The sequence below is a fragment of the Stomoxys calcitrans genome, chromosome 5 (genome assembly GCF_963082655.1).
Source record: "Stomoxys calcitrans chromosome 5, idStoCalc2.1, whole genome shotgun sequence".
Taxonomy (NCBI): Eukaryota; Metazoa; Arthropoda; class Insecta; order Diptera; family Muscidae; genus Stomoxys; species Stomoxys calcitrans.
In genome coordinates this window covers 3,883,265-3,908,904 of record NC_081556.1, presented here as the reverse complement: position 1 = coordinate 3,908,904, position 25,640 = coordinate 3,883,265, and the positions used below count along the sequence as shown (strand labels likewise).

Sequence of the window (25,640 nt, the reverse complement as noted above, 5' to 3'; positions counted from 1 at the left end):
TGTAATAGTATTTAAATATTCAAGTAAATAAATAAATAAAATAAATGCATTTGCAAAACCACTCTATCTTGTTGTTATTATTGATTTGTGGGAGTTTTTTATTCAAAAGAACTAAAAGTTTGGTAAAACTTCATGAAATTCGGTTTTTCTATTTAATTGCCGAATTTTTTTTTCTGAGTGTAACACCAAATTTTAAAATTTTTCAAAATATCTAAAAATGCCAGCTGGGCACCAGGCGCCCAGAATTCAGTAGTAGGTAGATTTGATCATATTGGCCCCAAAAGTATGCTTTGGAAATTTTAATAACAACAGGGTGATACATGAGAAATTTTATTTTTGGAAAAAACTTAAAGCATACTTTTAGGCGCCAAATTAAAATCAAATATAAATTAGCGTATCTTAATGAGATACATAAAATAATGCCTATTGCTTTTTGCAATTGCAAAAATAAACCCAGTAATTAATAAAAACAACATTTGGAGTCACTTTTAACAAAAAACAGTCTTTATTCAGTATTTATAGAAAATAAGTAAGCAAAAATATTATTAATAAAACTCCAATTTCGATTAAATTTTAAATTATATATTAAGTTTTTGATTAATAATTATACTAATTAATTTAATATATACAAAAGAGATTAGGATGACCAACTCCTGGCGAAAATATATTATAAGGCGGGAAACATTTGAGAGATTTTCGGGTATGTATGTACAGAAGTGCCTTTTTCATTGAGCTTAAATAAGAATTGGACAGCGCTTACTGATATGAGGTAAGTATTGCCGCCGGTTAAGCGCAATTCCTGAGGATTTTCTTCAAAATATGGCAAAATCGCAAAATTATATCCAAAAATTACAAAACCATTAGATTCGTGAAGAAAATCTTTTTCCTTAGAGATCCTGGATGAAGAAACACTGCAAAGATTTCTTTGAAAAGCATATAAAAATCAAATATTTTTGTGCGTAAAAATTCCAAGTCATCTTCAAGGCCTAGAACGCTGCAACTCCTTCGTTTTTCGAATTTCGAAAACTTTAAGGCATTCCGCAGTTCGAAATTCGAAGACCATTCGAACAATAAAGAGAATTACTTGAAATTTCACATTTCATTTTTTTGCGAAAAAATTTTTCGAGTATTGAAGATTATGGCAAAAAATTCGGTTTAGTGCAACTCCTATGTTTTTTCTTCAAAAAACAAACACAAAATCGCTTAATTAATATTCTAATACCGACCGTTTCGCTGTTCCACAGTGTTGCATGCGCATTCGTCGCCCACACCCTTAACTCGGACTGCGTCGACCCGAAAGGCTTCGGGTTAACCAAGTTTATTGACGGCATTCCTCTGGCCTTCACCGCCAAATCGTCTGACCTTTCATTTCCCCTTACTCCGTTATGGCCCGGCACCCAAACGATGCGGATTTTGCCATCCTCAGAAAAGGCGTTAATCTCCTTCTTGCACTGCAAGACTGTTCTTGACCTTACCGTCCTGATTGTTATTGGCCTTATGGCAATTTTACTGTCCGTAAAGATGTTCACATTCGACGTCCTAGCGTTAGCCTTTAAAAATTGAGATATTTAGCTGAAATTTGGCACAGATACGTCTTTTTGATGTACGCTGGTTATGTTCTTGAACAGGCCAAATCTAAATTTAAGGGTCTAAAGACCATAAAAGCTTTATTTTTTATCCATTTCGAGTTATAATAAAATAGGAAGATTACTTTTTACATATATACCCGAGGTGGTGGGTATCCAAAGATCGGCCCGGCCGAACCTAATGCCTTTTTACTTGTTTTTCTTTATTTAGCAAGCTAAAGATCCACTTCTTTGTAAAAACTTTCTTTTGGTATTTCTGTTTCAAAAACTGTGTTCCCTGAGAATAACCAAAAATCATTGACCTCTTCAGAAGAATGCATTTTTTTTGCTTTTGAAAGCAACAAAGATGAATTCACACCTATTAATCATTATTCAATTCAATATATAGTGGAGATAAGAAATATTCACTCACATCATTTTAATTAAAAATCAATAAAATTGTGTTCTATGACAAATGGGAGCTTAACTTGCACAACAATATTTACATGAGGCGTCTAGTTTGTTTGTTTACACTTCAGTCTAGAGTTAGTATAGTAACGAACCATACACAAAGTGAGACATAAAGCGAATGCTGTACAAACAGCACGAGAACAAGAATGTTATTTTCGCTACTACATCACAATGAAATGATTTCGATTCTTATCAATAGAAATGCTGTGAGTTATCTGTATATGAAACTCATAGCATCGTGTGCGCAGTCATTTAGTCTGAGAGGAATTGTTGTAGGCTTCACATTATACTCGGAAAAATTAATGAAAAATGTGGCATACAATAGTCCAACTATTGTTGATATTTTCATTGGCATTGGCCCATAAAGATCCCCATTTTATGGACAATCGTTCAACCATGGTGCATTTGTTTGAATGGACCTGGAAGGATATAGCCAAGGAATGTGAGGATTTCCTGGGACCCCAAGGTTATGGAGGGGTTCAGGTAAGCGTTTTCCAAAGAAAATTTTCTTCCTCATTATATTTTCCTTTCAATTAGATTTCACCTCCCAATGAGGTTCGTGTTCTGGATAATAACCCCTGGTGGGCCCGTTACCAACCCGTTTCCTATAAACTAACCTCACGTTCAGGCAATGAGGGAGATTTGGTTGACATGGTACAACGTTGCTCTAAAGTGGGGGTGCGTGTCTATGTTGATGCTGTCATCAACCACATGTCTGGTTTTAAGGATGGAGAAACCTTGGGCACTGCTGGTTCTACGGCTAACTATAATCAACGCAGCTGGCCTGCAGTGCCTTATGGTCCGGCAGATTTCCATCCCGCCTGCGACATTACCAACTATCAAGATGCTGTGCAAGTACGTAATTGCCAATTGGTCACCTTGGCCGATCTAAATCAGACAGTGCCGCATGTGCGTGACATGATTGTCAACTATATGAACAAACTCATAGATTTGGGTGTTGCCGGCTTTCGTATTGATGCAGCCAAACACATGTGGCCTGAGGATTTACAGGCGATCTATGGTAGACTTAAGATGTTGCCGACCAGTTTTGGTTTTCCCACAAACAGTAAGGCCTATATATGCCAGGAAGTTATTGATTTGGGAGGAGAAGCTGTAAAGAAGTAAGAAAATGTTATTCAAAGTAGTAGTAGGAAATAGCAAATATCTCACCGGTTCAATCTTTTACCCTAGAACTGATTACAATGATTTGGCTGCTGTAACCGAATTCCAATTTTCCAGAGACATAGGTCTGGTATTTCGCAACAAACTTTCACTCAACTCCTTGAAAAATTGGGGGCCCGCATGGCACATGCTGCCCTCGACCGATGCCATTGTCTTTGTCGACAACCATGACAATCAAAGGGGCCATGGTGCTGGAGGGGCAGATATCTTAACTCACAAAGAGCCTGAGCTATATAAAATGGCTGTGGCCTTTATGTTGGCCCACCCCTATGGTGGAGTTACGAGAGTAATGAGCTCCTATAGATTCTCCAATAGCGATCAAGGACCTCCAGCCACCAAAGAGGGCATCATCAAAGGACCCACTTTTCTGCCCAACAAACAATGCGATACTGCCAATTCGGGTTGGGTTTGTGAACATCGATGGCCCGAAATTGTACAAATGGTTAAATTCCGTAATGCTGTTGGAGGTCAGGCTTTGCAGCATTGGTGGGATAATGGGTACAATCAAATTGCCTTTTCCCGCGGTAACAAGGGCTTTGTGGCCTTCAATATGGAGGCTAATAAGGAAATGAGAATGATCTTGCAAACTGGCCTGCCCAAGGGAGTCTATTGTGATATCATATCAGGCAATGGTGCCTGTGATTCATGTTCCGGTCTAAAAGTGGTCGTAGGTGAAGATGGCAAGGCTGAAGTGAATATGGGCAAAGGCCCTAGGGCTTTGGCTATTTATGTCCATTCGAAATTATCTTAGGCTTATGAAAAGTTTGTGGTTTTATTATTATAACATAATAATAAAAAAAAACACATAACACAACATAATTTCCAATAACTCTAGTAAATTTACATTTATTTCCCCATGTTTATGGGTTAACTAAAAACTTTGTTAGTCTAAGATTTCGAAGGCCATTAAGTAGTTTAGTTTGTTTGCTTGTTGTTGTATTTAGCTGTAACTAGAACTCTACGTCACAAAGCAAAAAATAGAAACACTCCAAATCACAAACGAGGGCATCTGGTGAAATATCGCCCTCTCCTCCCCTGGCGAAAAATATCAAACTACGAGTAATGGCAATTGAGCACCACGTTATGTTCCTTTTCAACTAACATAACCATAAAAAAAAATGAAAAGAAAAGAAAAAGTTCAATATGCCATTTACAAAAACAAAATCGAGTTCAATTGCATTGTAGGGAATAATAATAAAAATCATAACTAAACCAAAAACTCAGACTTTCACGAGAGAGCGAGAGGGCCACAGTAGCCAGGCGTGAGGGGACAGTACAACAAAGTGCAGCGCCGCAAGGAAAATCACAACTTTTGGCGAGGTAAACAACCTAAACTCAATCACCCTCAATTTCGAGCACACATGTTGTCGATGGAATACCAAGAAGCAAAGAATGAAACACTCCCACTCCCTGGGTACACAAAACGAATGATTATAGCTTATAATTTGAGACAGGGTTGCCATTTCAATAAAAAGGCAAAACAAAACCAAAATAAATAAATTAAGGTAAAATAAAATAAAACAAAATAAAATAAATTAAAATAAAGTAAAATAAAATAAGATAAAATAAAATAAGATAAAATAAAATAAAATAAAATAAAATAAAATAAAATAAAATAAAATAAACTAAAATAAAATAAAATAAAATAAAATAAAATAAAATAAAATAAAATAAAATAAAATAAAATAAAATAAAATAAAGTAAAATAAAATAAAATAAAATAAAATAAAATAAAATAAAATAAAATAAAATAAAATAAAATAAAATAAAATAAAATAAAATAAAATAAAATAAAATAAAATAAAATAAAATAAAATAAAATAAAATAAAATAAAATAAAATAAAATAAAATAAAATAAAATAAAATAAAATAAAATAAAATAAAAAATATAAAAACAAAAAAAAAAATAAAGTGAAATAAAATAAAAGAATAAAAATATATAATAATAAAATAATATAATATAAAATAAAATAAAATAAAATAAAATAAAATAAAATAAAATAAAATAAAATAAAACAAAATAAAATAAAATAAAGTAAAATAAAATAAAATAAAATAAAATAAAATAAAATAAAATAAAATAAAATAAAATAAAATAAAATAAAATAAAATAAAATAAAATAAAATAAAATAAAATAAAATAAAATAAAATAAAATAAAATAAAATAAAATAAAATAAAATAAAATAAAATAAAATAAAATAAAATAAAATAAAATAAAATAAAATAAAATAAAATAAAATAAAATAAAATAAAATAAAATAAAATAAAATAAAATAAAATAAAATAAAATAAAATAAAATAAAATAAAATAAAATAAAATGAAATGAAATGATATGGAATGAAATGAAATGGAATGAAATTGAATGAAATGTATTGAAATGGAATGATATAGAATGAAATAGATTGAAATGGAATGGAATGAAATAGAATGAAATGGAATGGAATGAAATGGAATGGAATGGTATGAAATGGAATGAAATGGAATGAAATGGAATGAAATGGAATGAAATGGAATGAAATGGAATGAAATGGAATGAAATGAAATGGAATGGAATGAAATGAAATAAAAAAAAATTAAGAATTCTTCACAGTTTTGCCTTAACCAATACTATTACATAAAGAATAACCGCTCTCTAATAAGCCGATGTCAGAACAGTTCATAATTCACCTGTTCTGGTTGTTGGGCCACAGAGATATCCCAGGGAATTATAAAGCGGACGAGCTTGCGAGACTATGACCTATATACACATTCCAGGGAAACTGGAATCTGTGGATATGCCTCTAGCGACATGTAAGCTATGTTTTCGGGACCAGGCCCGAAGGACAACGAATGATAGAGGTCACAAAGAGGGGACTGTGAGCATTCCAAAACTATTTGGCCTAATCTTGACTTGAAGGTCTACCGCTTTGCTGTCATTGACTAGAACAGACATCTCAATCATTGTGTCTGTCATGAAAGGTCACTATCTAATCGGAAAACATGCTGAGAGACTGAAGATTGCCAGCAATGGCTTTTGCAGAAGCTGTGAGAACATCGGAGAAGAAGAGGCTATAGAACACCTTCATTGTGTGTGTGCCGCACTAGCAGTCAAAATTATTTTCACTTTAGGTTCTCATTTCTTTGAGAACCTGTCTGATTTAGCGAATGTTAAAGCGATCTGGACGGTTCAACGGTAGAAATTAGAAGAAATCTTCCTTCATCTGCTCCTGTGGTATCACAATGGAGAAAAATATCTAAATGAGTCTGATGGTAGACTGGCACTTAAACCTAACCTAACCTAAATCCAGGTATGCTTTCGAGTTGGAACTTTTGGTATGCCATTACAAATGGTATAGCAAAATAAGTTAAAACGGCAATCTTGATTCCACTACCGCCACCACGGACATTACTGTCATTTACGCTGCAAACACGAAAATCATTGACTATACCGAAGTAGTGGATCGTTGTGTATATGTATGGGTGTGTAAAAGAAAGGAAAATGGCATAGTCACCATCATCACCATCGTCGTCCTCAACGTCCCCATCATCATCATCAACATCACCATCATCGACAGCCTCATTCCCTTGATTGGTGTAATCGTCATCAGCAGCTATAGGTGGCGTGCAGATCTCGTGCTTCTACCCCCATGATAGTTGCTGCTGTTATTGTTGTCGTAGTCGCTGTCGTTTTCGTTATCGTTGTTGTTGTCACTGAATGCCAATGCATATTATTGACGTCATCACTTGTGTCTGCTTGCAAACACGTTTAGCCTTTGCTATAAATACACACACAAAATACCACATACTCTTACACACATGTATACAGACAATACAATTCAGATGTCACTGTGTATAGCTGTGTGTGTGTGTGTGATGATTGTGTACATGGCATGGCATTATTCCAAGAAGGCAAGTGAAGTAAACGACCAAACCTCCGGGTACCTTCACTTGAGCACAAACCACCACAGCACACTTAGTCACAACTTTCTGCTGTTGCCTCTTCATATTCTTGCCTCAAACTCTTTCCAGAATTTCCCAGTATTTCCAGTGGTTTTTTTTATGTGGTCTTCTTTCTTTTATTTTGGTCATTCCAATGGCAACGACCATTCTTTGAGGTTCTCTGGAAGAGAGTAAAGGTTTGTCATGTAACACTTCATTTTAACCCATCATCAAGTACAGATAATACCAACATTCGCTTATCAAAGGGAGCAGGCCTTTATGAGGTTGTAACTACTGTTTACAATTTTTGATTTTCTGCTTTAAGAGGTGAATTTCAGTACAAAAACCACCATGAATTTCAGTACAAAAGCCATATGAGCATACAAAAGTAGAATTTAAGCGACAAAATTAGGAGAAACACAAAATTAATTGGCAAAAAAATGTTTTACTTTTTCATAAAATATTGCTGCTGTAAGAGATTTTCATATAAAAATTTATAATATTTAAAAAAAAGGAAAAAAGATATAATTTAAATATTTTAAAATACAAAATAATAATTAAAAACAAGTAAGGAAAGGCAAAAGTCCAGCGGTGCCGACAGTAAATACTCTTCACCTACCCTATTCAAGTAGGCAGCTATATCTTAGTCTGAATCGATTTCGAGCAGAGTACTTAGATGTTTTGGTAGTCGTCGGAGAAAGCGTTGTACAAAAATTTGGGAAGATTGGTTAATAAATGCGATTGCAGTGGCGTTAGGAGTTCAAATCGGGCGATATATATATAAGAGCTATATCTTAATCTGAACCGATTTCCATGAACATCATCAGTAATGTCGAGAGTCAAGAGAAAATCCGTCCTACTAATGCAACTGTTGTCCTAATGTATAGATGCTATAGCTGTATCGAAATATAGTGCAAATTGGATAGTACCAGGTTTCAAATAGTAAAATTATAACAAGAAGTGGACATTCGTCAACCAGACGTATGACAACATATGTCATGGAAGCCGAATAAAAAATGTGTCTTCTGTGCCCTCAAATAGGCAAATCGAAAGACTGGTTTATAAAGTCATTATTTAGATCATAAATATTGAAGTTGAAGGCCACCGTAGCACAGAGGTTGGAATATCCACCTATGGCGCTGAACGCCTTGGTACGAATCCTAAAGTGAACAACTGAAAAAAATTTCAGCGATGGTTATGCCGTTCAAATGCTGGCGACATTTGTGCCAGGCACGGAAGCCAACTGCTCCCCAAAGAGGTGTCATGCCTCTCCGACCCGGCTATAAAAAAATAGGCCACTTATTATTGAAATTAGGTTAAGTTATGTTAGCTTAAAAAGAGGGTGCAGATATTAATCCACCCCGTGCCACTATGGACATACCCCTAAGCCAATAATCGGCAAGTTTTGTGCTCTAAAAAGTAACATCGAAAAGGAAAATTTTAAGTTAGTAACTCCGTGTAATTTTAAGTTAGTAACACCTGTTTTCCATACAACTTCCCTAAGTTGGTTCATGTCTGGTATCGTGTCCCCACCAAAGTACAGGTGTCTGTTACCATTCTATAACTTGCCACAGATTTGGAATAAGTGAGCTCGTAGTCCTATGTTTCCCATTATAACACCTTCGTACTTCGCTTCAGTAATAGCCTCGTCCTCTCACGATCCGGATCACCCAATAGGATTTTCGCTGTCCTACCGACCATTTCGCTGTTCCACAGTGTTACATGAGCGTTTATCGCCCACGCCCTTAAGTCGTACTGCATCGACAGGCTTCGGATTAACCATTGGGCTTTACTGCCAAATCGTCTGCCATTTCATTCCCCCTTACACCGTTATGGCCCGGCAACCACACGATGCGGATTGTGTCATCCTCAGATAAGGCTTTAATCTCCTTCTTACACTGCAAGGTGGTTCGTGACCTTACCCTCCTGGTTGTTATTGCCCTTATGGTCATTTTACTATCCATAAAGATGTTCACACTCGACGTCCTTGAGTTAGCACCACACCATCTCACGCATTCCATGATCGCCCGGATCTCCGCTGCAGCCTCGTATTATAGTCAGACAGTCTTGAACAGATCTCAGTCCCTGGGTTCTCAATGTAGACCTCTAGGCCCGGCAATGCCAGCATTCCGTCAGTCCAAGACTGTGTCGCTAGCAGCAGTGCATCGCACACGACCTCAAGTGTTGTCTCAGGTATTCGATCGAAAACCTCTTCCCTTCCTTCCAGGTTTCCTATCGTCGCCTCGATTATACAGCGATGGTATGAGCTGCTCCCATCCTCAATCCATTCTCCCAGCGCCTTAAGTCTCATAGCCGCAGTGGCTGCCTTACATTTAATCTGTATGTCTATCGGTCGGTTATCTAGACTAGTCTCCAGTGCCCTAGTGGGCGTGGTCCTCATCGCTCCGCCTATGCCTTGTGTTGCACTTTTTCTCAATAGCAGTCCACCAAACTACTGAGGCGTAAGTAAGTATTGGTCCAATCACGCTTTTGTAGAGCCAGTGGACTATCCTCGGATTCAGGTCCCATTTCGAGTCTACGGCCCGTCTAAATAGTGCTCAACAGGGTATAATAACTTAGTGCATTTTTTTTTTTTTTTTTTGTAACACCTAAAAGGAAGAGAAATTGACTCATTCATAAGTAGACACATCTGCTCAGAATCACTTTTCTGTCTGTCCATGTTATATTTGTTCACAAAGTGCAGATCGACACTTTCATTCGTCTTAAAATCAGATACATACTTTTTTAATAACCTAGAGACAAAGCCTATAGAAATTGGAAAAATCGGCTCAGTTTTGGATATAGCACCCATATATATGTTGGTCCGATTTGGACTAAAATAGCAATAATATCGTCATATGTGATCCGATTCTCGAGAAATTTAGAGCAAGGGAGTCCCTTATGAATCTCGATATTACTGAAGAATTCGATAAAAATCGGTTTAGATTTAGATGTAGCTGCCACATATAACTATGTATCGTTCGAATTTCTCTTTTAAAGACATTGCAAACGCTTTTATTACCCGATTTTCTCAAAACTTTGCACTACGATTTCTTTTACGACAACCGCAAAACGTGCGAAGTTTGGCTGAAATCAATTCAGATTTGAATATAGCTCCCATGCGGGTATATGTTGGTCCGATTTGGACGTTTATTTTAATAATGTGGTTATTTGTTAACCGATTCAAACGAAATTTGCCACAAAGGATTCCCTTATTACTCGAACATTTCTGTCATTAATATTGGTTCAGTTTCAGATATAGCTCCCATTTATATAAATCAACCCCTTTTTTCTACTAGAGCCTTTATCAGCGTATTTCTGGACAGAACTTCTAGATATATTGCCCAATGGGGTGCTTTATTTGACGTCTTCATATGTGTGCAAAATTTCATAAAAATCGGTTCAGATTTAGATATAGCTTCCATATATATCTTTCATCCGATATGGCCTTTTAAGGCTGTAGAAGCCACAATTTTGGTCCGATCTTTACAAAATTTGGCATGGGGTGCTTCATTTAACATCCTCATATGTGTGCAAAATTTCGCCAAAATCGGTTCAGATTTAGATATAGCTCCCATATATAACTTTCATCCGATATGGAATTTTGTGGCTATAGCAGCCACAATTTTGTTCGGATCTTTACAAATTTTTGCACGAGAAGTTTCCTTTGAAGTTTCAATACGACTGCAAAATTTCATAAAAATTCACGGTGGTACACGCAAACCGGGAAGACCAAAAGCCCGATGGAAAGATCAAGTTGTGGGAGACACCTCGAAACTTGGTGTCAGAGATTTTAGAATGAGCGCAGAAGATTGAGGCGCTTGGAACGCTATTCTACGTTCGGCTAGTGGAACAAATATTCTGTCAAAGCCAATTAAAGTAAAGTAAGCTGCCACAATTTTGGCCCGATCTTTACCAAATTTGGCACGGGGTGCTTAATTTGACGTCTTCATATGGGTGCATAAAAATCGGTTGAGATTTAGATATACTCCCATATATATCTTTCATCCGATTTGGACTTTTAAGGCTGTAGGCACAATTTTGGCCCGATTTCTGCAAAATTTACCGTGAGCTGTTTTATTTAAATGCGAGTGCAAAATTTCATATAAATCGGTCTAGATTAAAACATAGCTCCCATCTTTTAAGGCAGTAGAAGCCACTATATTAGTCCGATCTTAACAAGATGTAGAACCAGGTGTTTTATTTCACGTCTTAATCCGTGTGCAAAATTTCACAAAAATCGTTTAAGATTTAGATATAGGTCCCCGATATATCTTTCATCCGAAATAGACTTTAGCCTGTAGAAACCACAATTTTCGCCCGATTTAGCATGAGAAGTTTAATTTGACGTTCCAATACGTGCGTAAAATTCTCACAAATCTCTTTTTGTGCTCAAGGACGAACGCTATTGATTTTGAACGAAATCGGTCCTGATTTAGATATAGCTCCAATGTATATATTTTATCCGATATGGACTTTTAAGGCAGTAAAAGCCACAATTTTGGTCATATCTTTACAGTATAGGTCGTGAGATGTTCTATTTGACGTCCCAGTATGTGTCATCAAAATCTTTTATCCGATAAGGCCTTTTAAGGATGTGGAAATCCAATGTTGTTGTCCTATCGTAGGAAAATTTTACATGGTTCTCTTTGATATTTCAATAGGTATCCCAATTAATGTCTCTCTAGATTTCGAGATAAGTTCTACACATAAAAAGTACTACGTACATTTTTTGAATTATTTGATTTGATTTGATTTTGAATTATTTAATTTTTAACTCTGATTTCCCTTTTTAAAAATTTCTCAATTTATCTTGAGTTGAACAATGTGATGTCATTAATTTAAATATTTTTTCTTTTTAGGTTTTATTGAACAAGTAAATTTAATAATTTTAATATGAATAGATTTCTTGTCCTTTTTTATTTGTAATAGGAAAATTATTAACACTTTTTTACAGAAAAAATTTTTAATTTTTTTCATATTACAATCCTTGTTTCCATTTTCACAAAATTTCTTCAATTTATTTTTTATTAAAATACTTCAATAACAAATAATTGAAATTATATAAAAATTCGTTAATGGTCTTAAAAAATTTCCCATAAATTTTAAAAATAACCCTTGCAGCAGAAAACTATTCTCTGGAAGTTTGCTCTCTCTCACTCTCTTTAGGTTTCTCTTAACTCACCAATACTTGGAAATCAAAGGCTGCAAGAATAGTTTGTAGTGGTTCTGAACCGGCAGCAAAGCCATACCTCTACTCACACCTTTACAGTTTAGGCATAGGAGAGCAACACAAACCAAGAGCAAAGTAGGGAAATGAAAGTAGTGGGCCCACCTTGCTCGAAGAAAAAAAAAAACAAAAGAGAAACACTCCTAGCCAAAGACCCACCAACGACAGGCCTCAGGCTAATGATTTGACTTGAATTTCCCTAACTCTGCCCAGAGGGCCTGTTGTTTGGCGATTTTGAAAATAGTTGAATTTTGAATTTGTTCGGGGCTGGTAGGGTGATCTGTGAGAGTGCGACGGTTATCGGGCATTATGCAGCGAGAAATATGAAAACGAAGTACGTGTTGACTTAATTATTTCCTCATTATTGCGTTCGCTATGTCCCTATCAGCAGTCACGTGTTCGCTGAAGATATCCTTTTCGTTGCCCAAAACTTTTGCTGATGGAGTGGCAGTGGAAGTGTGCAAGTAAAAATGTGTGTGTGTGTGTGTGTGTGTGTGTTTGTGTATGTGAATGGTGAGCATTGAAGACGAAAACAGAAAAGGGAGCAAAATATCCAATGGACAAACTACCATCGGAGAGTGAGTAAGTTAGAAATTGGCCTCTGTGGGAATGAAGGAGGGGTTTTTTATTCTAATGACGATGGTGACGGCGGATAATGTCTGCAATATTAAAAGCCAATAACTGTCAATAATAAAGTAATAAATACTCACATAAAAAAATGCCCATAAAAATGGCACACTGTCGTCAGTGAATACTGACTGCTGTAGCCCTTATACATACATATACACAGTAATGAACATGAATTAATTACTGTAAAGGGGCTAACTAATGCCAGAAGTGGCCACCAACATTCTACACTCAATGAACGCTTATATTTGGCCTCTGTGTAAGCCCTGCTGCCAAAAACTCTTGAAATTCCATGCTTCCATGGTGTAGTTTTCCCCTGGGGGGCTTTACAAGGTTCACCTCATTGATTGAAGGCACAAATGGGGCCACTTGTCAAAGTTTTCCTTTTATTTGATGGCTGTTGTTGTTTTGTTCGAACCATTACTCACTGCTGTTTTTTTTGGATTTTTAATTTCTGTTATGGTTTGGGTGTATAATGGCGCTTTGAGCTCTTTAACTGTGTTTAAGTCAAGTCAAATTACACAAAAAAAAAATGTTAGAAAATAGTTTAAATAAACAGTTCGCTGCAATTGTGGCCAAGCAGCATCATTAAGCCTTAAATGCCACTTTGGAAAGCATTTTTAAGTGGCTTTTATGTGAAAACACAACTGAAAACAACGGGCAAAAAAAATACAACACACAGCTCAAAAGACCGAGACACTACTTGCACATGTGTTCTTTTTCAACATTGATGGGTACAAGTGTTTAAATATAAGAGATGGTAAGAAATGTAAGGAAAATTGTCTAAAAAGGTTTGTGGTATTTTTAAATTTTTGTTTAGTTTCTTTTTTTGTTTTTAATTTTATAAGAGAACAAAACAAAAAAGAATTTAAGATTATTTTTTAGCATAAGGTACCCATTCTAATATATTCACATTATCACTTTCATATTTCTATATAAATATACTGGTAAATAATAGTATACAAATAGAAAAACGAAAAATGAAAAACCGCACCGACAGTAGAAAACACTACAGGCTAATGATTTGACTTTAATTTTCCTAACTCTGCCCAGAGGATCTGGTGTATGGCGATTTTTAAAATACAATAGTTGAATTTTGAATTTGTTCGACAAACGACAAATTAAAAAAAAATTATATCCTCATAACATGCTAAAAGTCTCAAAATTGGTGACAATTATCGAGATTTGCCATAGTAAAAAAGACCACCGTAGGGCAGAGGTTAGCATGTCTGCCTAAGACGCTACATGCCTGGGTTAGAGTCCTGGCAAGAACATCAGAAAAATTTTACAGCGGCAGATATCCCCTTTTAATAATGGTGACATTTGTTAGTTGCTATGCCATGCAAAGAAGCCATGGAAAACTTCTCCCCAAAGACGCCACTGCATAATGCACTTGAGACGCCTGCAGCTCACCGTTAGGACTCGGCTCTAAAAAGGAGGTCCCTTATCACACTTTAAGCCAATTTAAGTTTCATTAATTTACTTCTCTCCTAACCCGAACTTAAAATTTTCAAAGACAGTTCTATGCTTGAGTAATTTTCTACCCATTCGTCGTTAATGGGTTAAGGCAGTCTACCCATATTCGTTCATACGTACAACAGATAGCCGAAATCACGATGGCGTTCGAACGAATGAGGGTATCGGCATGAAATTTCTCATACATACTTCTTATTGATGTAGGTCGCCGATGTTCGTCCTCAGAGTTCTGTCTCCCTCGCAAAAACAAAACTCTGAGGATGAACATCGGCGATGTTTCGAAATATTGGAAAATCAAAAGATATAAAATATTAAAAAACAAAAACATCAGGTTTTTAATTTTTACACATATGACCTCAAGCCGAACTAGCTCCAACAATGTATTTTTTAATTTTTTTGGTTTTATACACTAAAATCAATCCGAACCAAATTACCCTTTTGCAATGGCCAATAATATTTTTATACCCTACACCACTGCTGTCGTAGAAGGAAGAGAGATAGACCCATTAACAAACATACCGATCGGCTCAGTTACACTTTCTGATTCGGTTAACTTATATCCGTCTGTCTGTCTGTCTGTCTGTTCGTCTGTTATTCTGGCTTTGTTGTGTACAATTTTTTTACAGAGATAGACGAAGTTTATTTAAATTATAAGAAACCGGTTCAGATTTGGATACAGCTCCCATATATGTTCATCCGATTTGGACTAATAATGCAATAATATCGTCATTTGTCAACCGATTTGACAAATAGCATGAAGGTTTCTCTTATAACTCTTCTGATCACTAGTGAATTTCATAGAAATCAATTGAGATGTAGATATAGCTCCCATATATATGTGCCGCCCGATTTTTATACCCACCACCATAGGATGGGGGTGTAGTAATCAAGTCATTCCGTTTGTAACACCTCGAAATATTGATCTGCGACCCCATAAAATCCGTCCGTCTGTCAAAATCACGATAGCGGTGGAACTCGTAAAGCTAGCTGCTTGAAATTTTGCACAGATTCTTATTATTGATGTAGGTCTTTGGGGATTGCAAATGGGCCATATCATTTCAGATTTGGATATAGCTCCCATGTAAACCTATCTCCCGATTTGGCTTTTTGAGCGCCTACAAGCCACAATTTTTGTCCGATTTAGCTGAAATTTTGCACATAGTGTTTTGTAAAGACTTCCAACAAATGCGTTAAGTACGATTCAAATCGTTCTATAACCGGATATGTCTCCCATATAAATAAACCAATCTCCCGATTTGACTTCTTGAGCCTCTACAAGCCACCTTTACAAGCCGGCTGGAATTTTGCATGTAGAATTTTGTTATGACTTTCAGCAACTGCGCCAAGTACGGTCTTAATTGGTCTATAACCTGATATAGCTCCCTTATAAACCGATTTCCCGATTTTAATTTTTGAGTCCTTACAAGTCGCAATTATTATCCGATTGGACTGAAATTTTGCATGCGGTTTTCTGTTACGACTTTCAACAACTGTGCCAAATGCGGTACTGTAATCAGTCTATAACCTTACATAGCTCCCATATAAACCGGTCTCTCGATCATCCTTGCTCGGTTCCTAGAAGCTTTAATTTTTGCTAAAAGTTTGGTATGTAGAATAAATTTATGCCCTTCAACTAAATTTATTTTGTATAAATTTTTAGCGGAATCCATGGTGGTGGGCTCCCAAGATTCGGCCCGACCGAACTTAACACCGTTTTACTTGTTTAATATTAAGAGCGCATAAGAATCGGAGTACTGGCTTTAATGTATGTCCATAGTGACATCGGGCGGGTTAATATTCGCACCCTCTTTTCAACCTAACCTAATTTATTTTAAAAACAAATTTAAAAAAAATATTAATCACAGAATTTGAAACACAATATTTTAAATAAATTTTTAAAGGCAAAATTTTATTTAAATTTTTTTATACCCACCACCGAAGGATGGGGGTATATCAATTTTGTCATTCAGTTTGCAACACATCGATATATCCATATCTGACCCTATAAAGTATACATATTCTTGATCGCCATAAAAGACGATCTAGCCATGTTCGTCCGTCTGTTCAACCGTCTGTCTGTCTGTCCGTCTGTCTGTCCGTCTATCTGTCCGTCTGTCTGTCTGTCTGTGTGTCCGTCTGTCCATCCGTCCGTCTATACGTCCGTCCGTCTGTTCATCTGTCTGCCCGTCTATCTGTCTGTACATCTGTCTGCCCGTCTGTCTATCCGTCTGTCTATCCGTCTGTCAGTCTGTCCGTTTGTCTGTCTGTCCGTCTGTCTGTCCGTTCATCTGTCCGTCCGTCTGTTCGTACGTCCGTCTGTTGAAGTCACACTACAGTGTTAAAAAATAGGGATGTTGAGCTGAAACATTGCACATAATCTTGTTTTGTCTATAGGCAGGTAAAGTTCGAAGATGGGCTATATGAGACTATATCTTGATTAAGCCCCCATAATACGCCAATTTAACGTCTAAGGCCTATAAAAGCCATATTTATTATCCGATTTTGCAGAAATTTGGGACATGTGTGTTAGGGTACTCGACATCCTTCGGCCACTCGACATCTATCGATTTAAAGTCTTGGCCCCATAAAAGGCGCATTTATAACCCGATTTCGCTGAAATTTGACACAGTGACTTGTGTTAGGCTTTTCGATATCCGTGTCATATATGGTTAAGATCGGCCTATATTTGGATATAACTACCGAAAAGAGCAATATTTTGTTTTCAAAATTGAACAATGACTAGTTCATCTAAGACCACTCAATGTCTGTGCCGAATTCGGTCATAATCGGACCATATTTCGATATAGCTGCTATGGGGGCATAAATTGTGCATTTTTCACCGGATTATGACGAAAGGTGTTCATATATATACCCGAGGATGTGGGTATCCAAAGTTCGCCCGGACTAACTTAACGTTATTTTACTTGTTAAATTTCTCTAAAGACAAAATTTCAATGCAACATTCTTTGAAGACAATATTTTATATGGTGTTAAAGTCTGGCGGACGGCGCTTTAAAAGTTCAACTACTATTCAATACTGAACCACATCCAAAGGATGGCTTGTTTGTGCATTTCAGTCGCACTGAGAACGACGCCATCTGATGCACTGAATTTAATGTTACATCCCTGGACATTGTGGCTAGACAAATTGGTGCGACCACTGCAGTGAGTCTAAATGAGCTTTCTCTTTGCTCATGTGGTGGCTACGAACACTGAGTTATCCTTAATACAATGTCGAATGTTCCAGGCAGTGTGGATTACATCCTCAACAAAAAGTACTGCAAAACTATTCCTGATAAACCGATTGGAACTACTGTATCCCTGGTAATAGAACTAACCTAGACTTCCATACGCATGGTTCCAAACTAGACGACCAGGTGGGCTTTGGGTGTGTACTGTAAAGATCTAGAACTTATCATATCGAAAAGTTTACCCGACCACTGCAGTGCATATCAAGCGGAGATCCTTGCAAATAAGGATAAGGCTTAGATATAATATCATAACGACGATTGGCATAAATATCTACTCAGACAGCCAGGCAGCCATTAAATCCCTGCAGAACGTATTTCTGAACACAAAAACCACCCTCGACTGTCGCAGATCTCTCAACCGGATGGCTGAACAGTTCAAAATTCACCTGTTCTGGGTGCTGGGCCACACAAATATCCCAAGGGAATTGTAATGCGAACGAGCTTGCGAGACTAGGAACTACCTTATAGATTCCAGGGATACTGGAATCTGTGGGTATGCCTCTAGCGACATGTAAGCTAAGTTTTCAGGATCAGGCCTGAAGGGCAACGAATGATTGATGGTCACAAAGAGGAGGCTGTGAGCATTCCAAAACTATGTGGCCTAATCTAGACTTGAAGAGGTCTACTGTTTTGCTGTCACTGGCTAGAACAGACGTCTCAGTCATTGTGTCCATCATGAAAGGTCAATGTCTAATGGGAAAACATGGTGACAGACTGAAAGTTGCCAGGAACGACTTTAGCAGAAGCTATGAGGACATCGAAGAAGAAAAGACTAGGACACCATCTGGGTGTGTGTGCCGCCACTTTACTCATTTCTTTGAGAAGCTGTCTGATTTAGCGGATGTGAACGTTCGCAAGTTGTTGGGCTTTTTAAAGCGATCTGGATGGTTCAACGGTAGGAACTAGAAGAAGCAACAAGGAGAAAAAGTTCCTTGCAATTAATTTTATTAAAAAATTACCTTTTTTTAAATAGATTTTTTTAAGAGAAAACTTATGGTGCAATTATATTTTCATACAAATTTTGGCAAGCAGTACTCTTTTGTATCTTGCAAAGGCAGGCCAAAAAATGTTATACCCGGATAACAGTTTCCGGGAAACCAAAGTAGTATCTCTTCATGGGAAATATGAAGTATATTTAGTTCTAATTAAATATTCCTAAAACACCAACATGTATTCATTTAAATTTTTTTCTCTTTGGTGGGTTGTAACAATAAAAAATAAAAAAAAATTTAGGGTTGGGTCATTATTGCCCTATGCTCAGATAAAAAATTAATTATTTGAACAACAGATCCAATTGTCATTTCATAATAGAAGCTTAAAAAAAAACTCATGTAATCATACAAAAAAACTGCCAACTCATGATTTAAATAAATCAAGTGATTTATTTCTTGCTAAATATTGGCATAGGCTATATTTCCTTTCACAAAAAACAAAAAAGGGCTTGTTTACTTACCTACTGTGTTGATTATTTGTTGCTTTAATTTTGTAGCAATTACTTGCTGTTTAAACAAACCTTACATATAGAGAGTTTTTAAACATTTATGACCCTTCACCAGTGTACCAGGGGTAGGATACAGTTAACACCACTCACATTTGGTGAAGGTACACACAAAATCAAACATGCATACATATGTACATACAGAGCTATGGGGACGTGCCAACAGAGACAGAAAACACTAAACACGTCAAGAGGCTCGTCAGTATTTGTTGAGTTTTATGGCTCGTCTACAACATTCGAATGGGAAATATAACAAGCAGAAGCTTCGGAAAACACAAGGGAAGGAAAGCCAGTCAAGAAAAAAAACAAACAAACAGCATTAACCCTGCAAACGTTTTTCATAATTTTTGGAGAGCCTTAGTCGCCGCTATGAATAAAATAATCTTCTGGAAGATTTATACGTATTTGTCCTTTCGCATGAGTAGCAAAACACTCTTCTGGAATATCATAGGGCAACCCATTGCGTGCGCGATAGTTTTAGCAATTCGTCGCAAAGATTCTTTTGCAACTCATTGCGTTATAGTCGTCAATGTATGTCGTGAAACATTCATTGGAGCGAAAGTTTTAACGACTCTTCGCGACGATTGTTACGCAACTCATTGCGTTATAATAGCCCGAATTTCACTTCTTGCTCGAAATCGGTTCAGATTTAGGTATAGTTCCCATATATATGTTCGTCCGATTTTGAGAAATATTGCATTAAAGTCCTAATTTTTTAACCGATTGTCTCGAAGTTTAACAGGAAGGATTTTCTTATGACTCTAGACATTACTGGTGAATTTGATAGAATTCGTCCCAGATTTAGATATAGCTGTCGCACGATTTTTACTTCTATGATACTTTATTAATACCTACCTACCACCTTATCTGAGCAGTTTGTTCGAAATGGGTTTCGAATTAGATGTAGCTCCTATAGATATATGTTCGTTAGATTTTGGGTAATTTTCAATAATTTTGTAATTTGTCAATCGTAGTTATTACAGTTTGAATATATTTGCTCGAAATTTGATACGGATTGTTTGATAACCCATCTGAAAACTTCGACCGAGGTCGATCAAAATTGGTTCAGAAATGGCTATAGCTCCCACATTGTACTTATAGGATAGGTATTGGGAAATATACAGTCGGCACCGCCCGACGTTTGCCCTTCCTTACTGGTTTTTATTAATATAATTTTTTTTTAATCTTCCAAAACGCTCTTTTCTACTCGTTTGCACGATTCTTGCGCCATTCTTAGATCTTCCAAGACTCTTCTGACTTACTCGTCAGCAACTCATATGGCAGATTCGCGGAACACTCTTCCAACTTCTCACGACGGTGGAATCGTCTACGACTCTTAAACAAACTCGTACGCGATCATAACCTTCATCTGGAAGATTCGTGGAAGATTATTTGGCGATCAAAAATGTTTGCAGGGAAAGCATGCATTCAGTTATTGTTATAGCATGTGGTGGTGATCAGATTGGTTGTGTGTGTGTGTGAAATTTGGTAATCTCCACCTACACACCTATCACACATACCCCGCCATATTATAATCACTGTTGTTGTTTTTTATTTGTTTGTTAGTTTGAAAATGTTTGTGTTTTGCAAAATTATATGCTGGGCATGTAGGATGTGGGAGAAAAAAACAACAACACACACTTTAAAGGTCTTAAATAAGAAAGGATTGTACATGTGAAAGCAGCCGGCATTGACAACAATGGCAATAACAATGTTGCTTACTAAACCAATTCAATAACAACTGACAAATCGTAAAACACACACAAACACATACACACACACTCTTCTACATATAACCATCTAAGTCGAATATATGGACATAGATGTAAGTTATGAATATAATGGCGGCTTCCTTTTATTTTGTTCGAAAAATGACAAATATATGAAGACCCGACAGAAAAAGCTACACGAGCAGAAAATTTATAGTCGGTGGTATCAAGAGAATTATATCTGGGTATTCTATTTGTTTTGGTGTCTTATTTAATAAGGAAAGTTTTGGAAAGGAGGAAAGTTTTTGTTTGTCTCTTTGTTCGCTTTTTTGATGACCTAAACATAGAGTTTTAGAAAACACCAAGGACCAAGGATGATTGCTTTCCCTTTAAAATTCTATCAAACCGCTTTGCAAAATTGAGTTTCTTGGGCAGACTTTTAGTTCTTAGATTTAAGATTTTATACTTTTCGTTGCTTTTGTTGTTGTTGTTGCTGCTATAATTTGGTAAAATGAAGAGGAAAAAAATGTTGGCACGCAACCGGATATCCGTTTGCCATATTTGAGTCACAATACAGTGGACTTTACTTAGACTCCATGCCTCCCCTGCTTGGACGAAGAGCATGAATTGTTGGCGTTTATTTTATGTGAATTCTAATGGTGGTCGTTGGATTGCTCACTATCACCGTAAAAAGTGCACAATAATTGTGTAAAAATGTGTGTGTGTGTGTGTACACATGTACATTAGAGTGATCTTCAACTAAGAAAAATATTATTAAAATATTTTAAACAACTAGAATAAACAAAGAATATATAGTCAGATCCAATTTCATCATCCATCAGATACTTTAAGTGGATCATGGAATTAATAAAATTTGATCTCAAATTTAATCCGAATTTTCAACTTTTCTACTAGGGAAGGCATAAGTCGGGTTGTGTCAACTATTAAATACCCTACTCCTACCCTCTAAGGGTTAATTAGGCGATATTCATATACACGCTATATATAATTCCAACTAGATTTTGTTGCTTTTGGCAGAGGTTTTAGATGGGTAATAAAACAATTCAGGCAGATTGTACAATTCAGGCAGAGAATACCAACGGCTTTTTTAGTGTAAATCGGGTTAAGCACTTATATGGAAGCTATATCAGAAACCATTTTCATAAAAATTTATAAGAAATTTCAACAGTCAAAAAAGTGGGGCAGAGGCAAATGTCGGGAGGATTGGTCAAAATGGTGATATATGTCTAAATCGGGACCGATTTCAACTAAACATCGCACGCATAGAAATCATAGTCATAGGAGAAGACTTTGTGCAATGTTTTGCAAAGATCGGTTGATAAATAAGCTAATAAAGGCTGTACAAATGACAAGTAAAAGCCTAATAAGTTCCCCAGGGCCGAATTTTATATAGCCTCCACCATGTATCGCATTTGTCATGTCTTTTTCCCGATATCTCCTTATAGGCAAACAAAGAACAATGCATACAAATTACCATGCTATTGGAGCTATATCATGTTATAGATCTAGTCGGACAATGCTTGATTTGGATTTGAGGGACCATTGTGCAAAATTTCAGCCAAATTGGATATAAGGGCTCAAGAAGCAAAATCAGCAGATCGTTTTATATGCGAGCTATATCAGGTTATGGCCGATATAGACCATATTTGCCACGTATACTGAAGTTTATAGGAGAAGTCATTGTACGAAATTTCAGCCAAATTAGATAATAATTGCGTCCTCTAAAGGCTCAAAAATTATAATTGGGAGAACGGTTTATATGGGTGCAATACCCGGTTAAGACCATACTTAAAACAGTTTTTGGAGGTAAAAAAAAATACTTTCATTCAGATCGGACAAGAATTGCGCACTCTAGAGTCTCAAGAAGTCATTATTCAAGAATGGTTTATATGGCTGCTATGCGTAAATATCGACCAATTTGGACCACACTAAGCGCAGTTGTTGGAGTCATTACATCTCGTACAAAAATTTCGGCCAAATCGGATTAAGAAGTCAAAAATCAAAATCGGTTTATATGGCAGCTATATCAAAACATGGACCGATGTGACTCATTTACAATCCGAACCGACCTACACTAATGGGAAATATTTGTGAAATATTTGAAGCGCCTAGCTTTAGCTTTTTGCGAATTAAGCGTGCTTTCGACAGATAAACAAATGAACGGACAGACGGACTGACGGAAAACCATGACTAAATCGACTCTGAATGTCAAGACGGGTTTCATATCAAAATTTCGATGAGTTACAAATGGAATGACGAAATTAGTATACCCCCATCCTATGGCAAAGAGTATAAAAATCGGGTCACACATTCATATATATGGGAGCTATATGTAATTCTGAACCCATTTTAATGAAATTTACCAGAAATCTGAAAACTCCTTCTTGGAAATTTCATGAGTTTTGTTCATCATCATAACACTTCATGGCAGTATTAGTCCAAATCGGACATACATATATATGCGAAATTTTTGCAAATATTGCCCACTAAGCAAACTTCTCACATATCAATTAGTGCAATTCGTTTCAAGTTTAAGCTCAATGATAAATGGCCTCCTTTCATAGACGAGTCCGAACGGCGTGCCATAGTGCGACACCTCTTTAGAGAGAAGTTTTATATGGCATAGTATCTTACAAATGTTGCCAGCATAGAGAGAGGAAAATGGTCCCGCCAGGATTCGAACCCAGGTGTTCAGCGTCATAGGCGGACATGCTAACCTCTGCGCTACGATGGCCTCTAGCATATATATGTTAGCTATATCAAAAACTGAAACGCTTTCTTATATTTTCAATAGGCTCTGCAGCTCAAAAAGAAGTTTGTGCAAAATTTCAAAACGATCGGATAAAAAGTGCGATCTCTACTTTAATTACAAACGAACGTGGACAGGCAAACGAACAGACAGACATACAGACAGAAAGTCGGTCAGACAGGCGGAAGGACAGATAGAAAGACGAGTGGACGGAGAGACTTACAGACTTTTGCTAGCTGTTTACAGAAGGACGGACAGAAAGACGCACAGAAGACGAAACGAGAAGACGGAATGACGGACGAATGGAAAGGAAAGGAAGACCCACGGATAGACGGAAGGAAGAATGAAAAGTAATACGTAGACTGACGGACAGACAGAGACTCAAAAAGACACACAAAATAACGAACAGACAAAAAGAACGACAAACATACAGACAGATATAAGGCCGGACAGGCAGAAGTATAGACGAAGAGACAGAAAGACGGATAGACAGACAGAATTTTGATTTCGACAAAGGGACTGTCAGACGGAAAACAAATGGACGGACAGACAAAGGCACAGTCAGAAAATCAGACATAAAGTAGAGCGGATGGGCAGCACAGTCAGAAAATCAGACATTAAGTAGCGCGGATGGACAGCACAGTCAGATAATCAGCCGTAAAGTAACGCGGATGGACAGATAGATGGACAGAACGCCAGATAGCCGGCCGTATATATGGACTGGTAGATAGACGGAAAGATGAACAAACAGAAAGACGGACGAAAAGAAAGAGTGTCAAATATAAATTCGAAGAGACGGACAGACAAATCCATAGATAAATACGCAGACAGACGGACAGAAAGGAAAACAGACAGACGGCCAGACATGAGGAAGGACAGATGGACAGACAGATTTTTTCTATTGACAAAATAACGGACTGATTGACAGACAGAAAGAGGGACAGATGGATAAACAGACAGACATACGATCAAGGATAAATCGAATCAGAAAGTTATTCTGTGTCTGCTGGCGGCATAATTTATAATGGGTGTAACAAGTAAATGCACTTAGTTAGAATAACCTGTACTACAGAAGTGGTGTAAGGTATAACCAATTAGTGCAGAGTGTACTTTTTATTGGACGTTTTTATACCCTCCACCAAAGTATAGGGGGTATACTAACTTCGTCCTTCCATTTGTAACAAATCGAAATATTGATTTGAGTTCCATTAAAAAACATTTATTCTATATCGTCTTGACATTCTAATTAGATTTAGCCCTGCCAGTCTGCCCGTCCACGATAACTTTCGAAGGAATATAGCTAGGCGCTTGAAATTTTACACGAATACATCCTATTAGTGTGAGTCGGTTAAAATTGTTAATGGGCTACATCGGTTCATATTTTGATATAGCTTCCATATAAACCGAACCTAGATCTTGACTTCTTAAAGCTCTAGAGGGCGCAATTGTTATCCAATACGCCTGATTTAATATCCATATAAACCGGATCTTGGCTTCCTGAGCTGCTAGAGGGTGAAATATTATCCGATTTGACTGAAATTTACGAAGAAGCAACTGTGCCAAGCATGGTCTAAATCGGTACATAACCTGATAAAGCTCCCATATAAGCCGATTTGGGGTCTTAATTTCTTGTGCCACTAAAGGGCGCAATTAATACCCGATGAGCTGAAATTTTGCATAAAATGTTTTGGTTTCACCGCAACGACTTTGCCTAGTAGGTGAAAATCGGTTCATTACCTGATATAGCTCCCACATTACCTGATATAGCTCCCAAAATCACTTGTTGGACACCATTTAATTCAAAAAAAAATATATATTTTTGAAAAAGCTGTGCTAGAAGATAAAGTATAGAAATGGCTACTAGAACCTTCGTCTTCACATTAATTTTCCTTTTTTTTGTAAATTATCATCCTATGGTACGTGCGTGAGTGCACGGGTT

The 25,640-nt window shown here is 36.7% G+C and overlaps 2 protein-coding genes across 2 annotated transcripts in view; both read left to right on the top strand.

Annotated features, from left to right (window-relative positions):
- Positions 1–2,289: 2,289 nt before the first annotated feature.
- LOC106096269 (alpha-amylase B) lies at positions 2,290–4,037 on the top strand. The gene is made up of 3 exons (XM_013263922.2): positions 2,290–2,519; positions 2,574–3,157; positions 3,228–4,037. The coding sequence occupies exons 1-3, from the start codon at positions 2,346–2,348 to the stop codon at positions 3,967–3,969; spliced, it is 1,500 nt and encodes a 499-aa protein (XP_013119376.2). The 5' UTR covers positions 2,290–2,345; the 3' UTR covers positions 3,970–4,037.
- Positions 4,038–12,861: 8,824 nt separating this feature from the next.
- The window catches only part of LOC106082275 (integrator complex subunit 6 homolog), a 120,761-nt gene continuing 107,982 nt past the window's right edge, over positions 12,862–25,640 (top strand). Inside the window, exon 1 of the mRNA XM_059369461.1 lies at positions 12,862–12,952. The gene's annotated coding sequence lies outside the window, so the exon portion shown is untranslated. The remainder of the gene's footprint in view (positions 12,953–25,640) is intronic.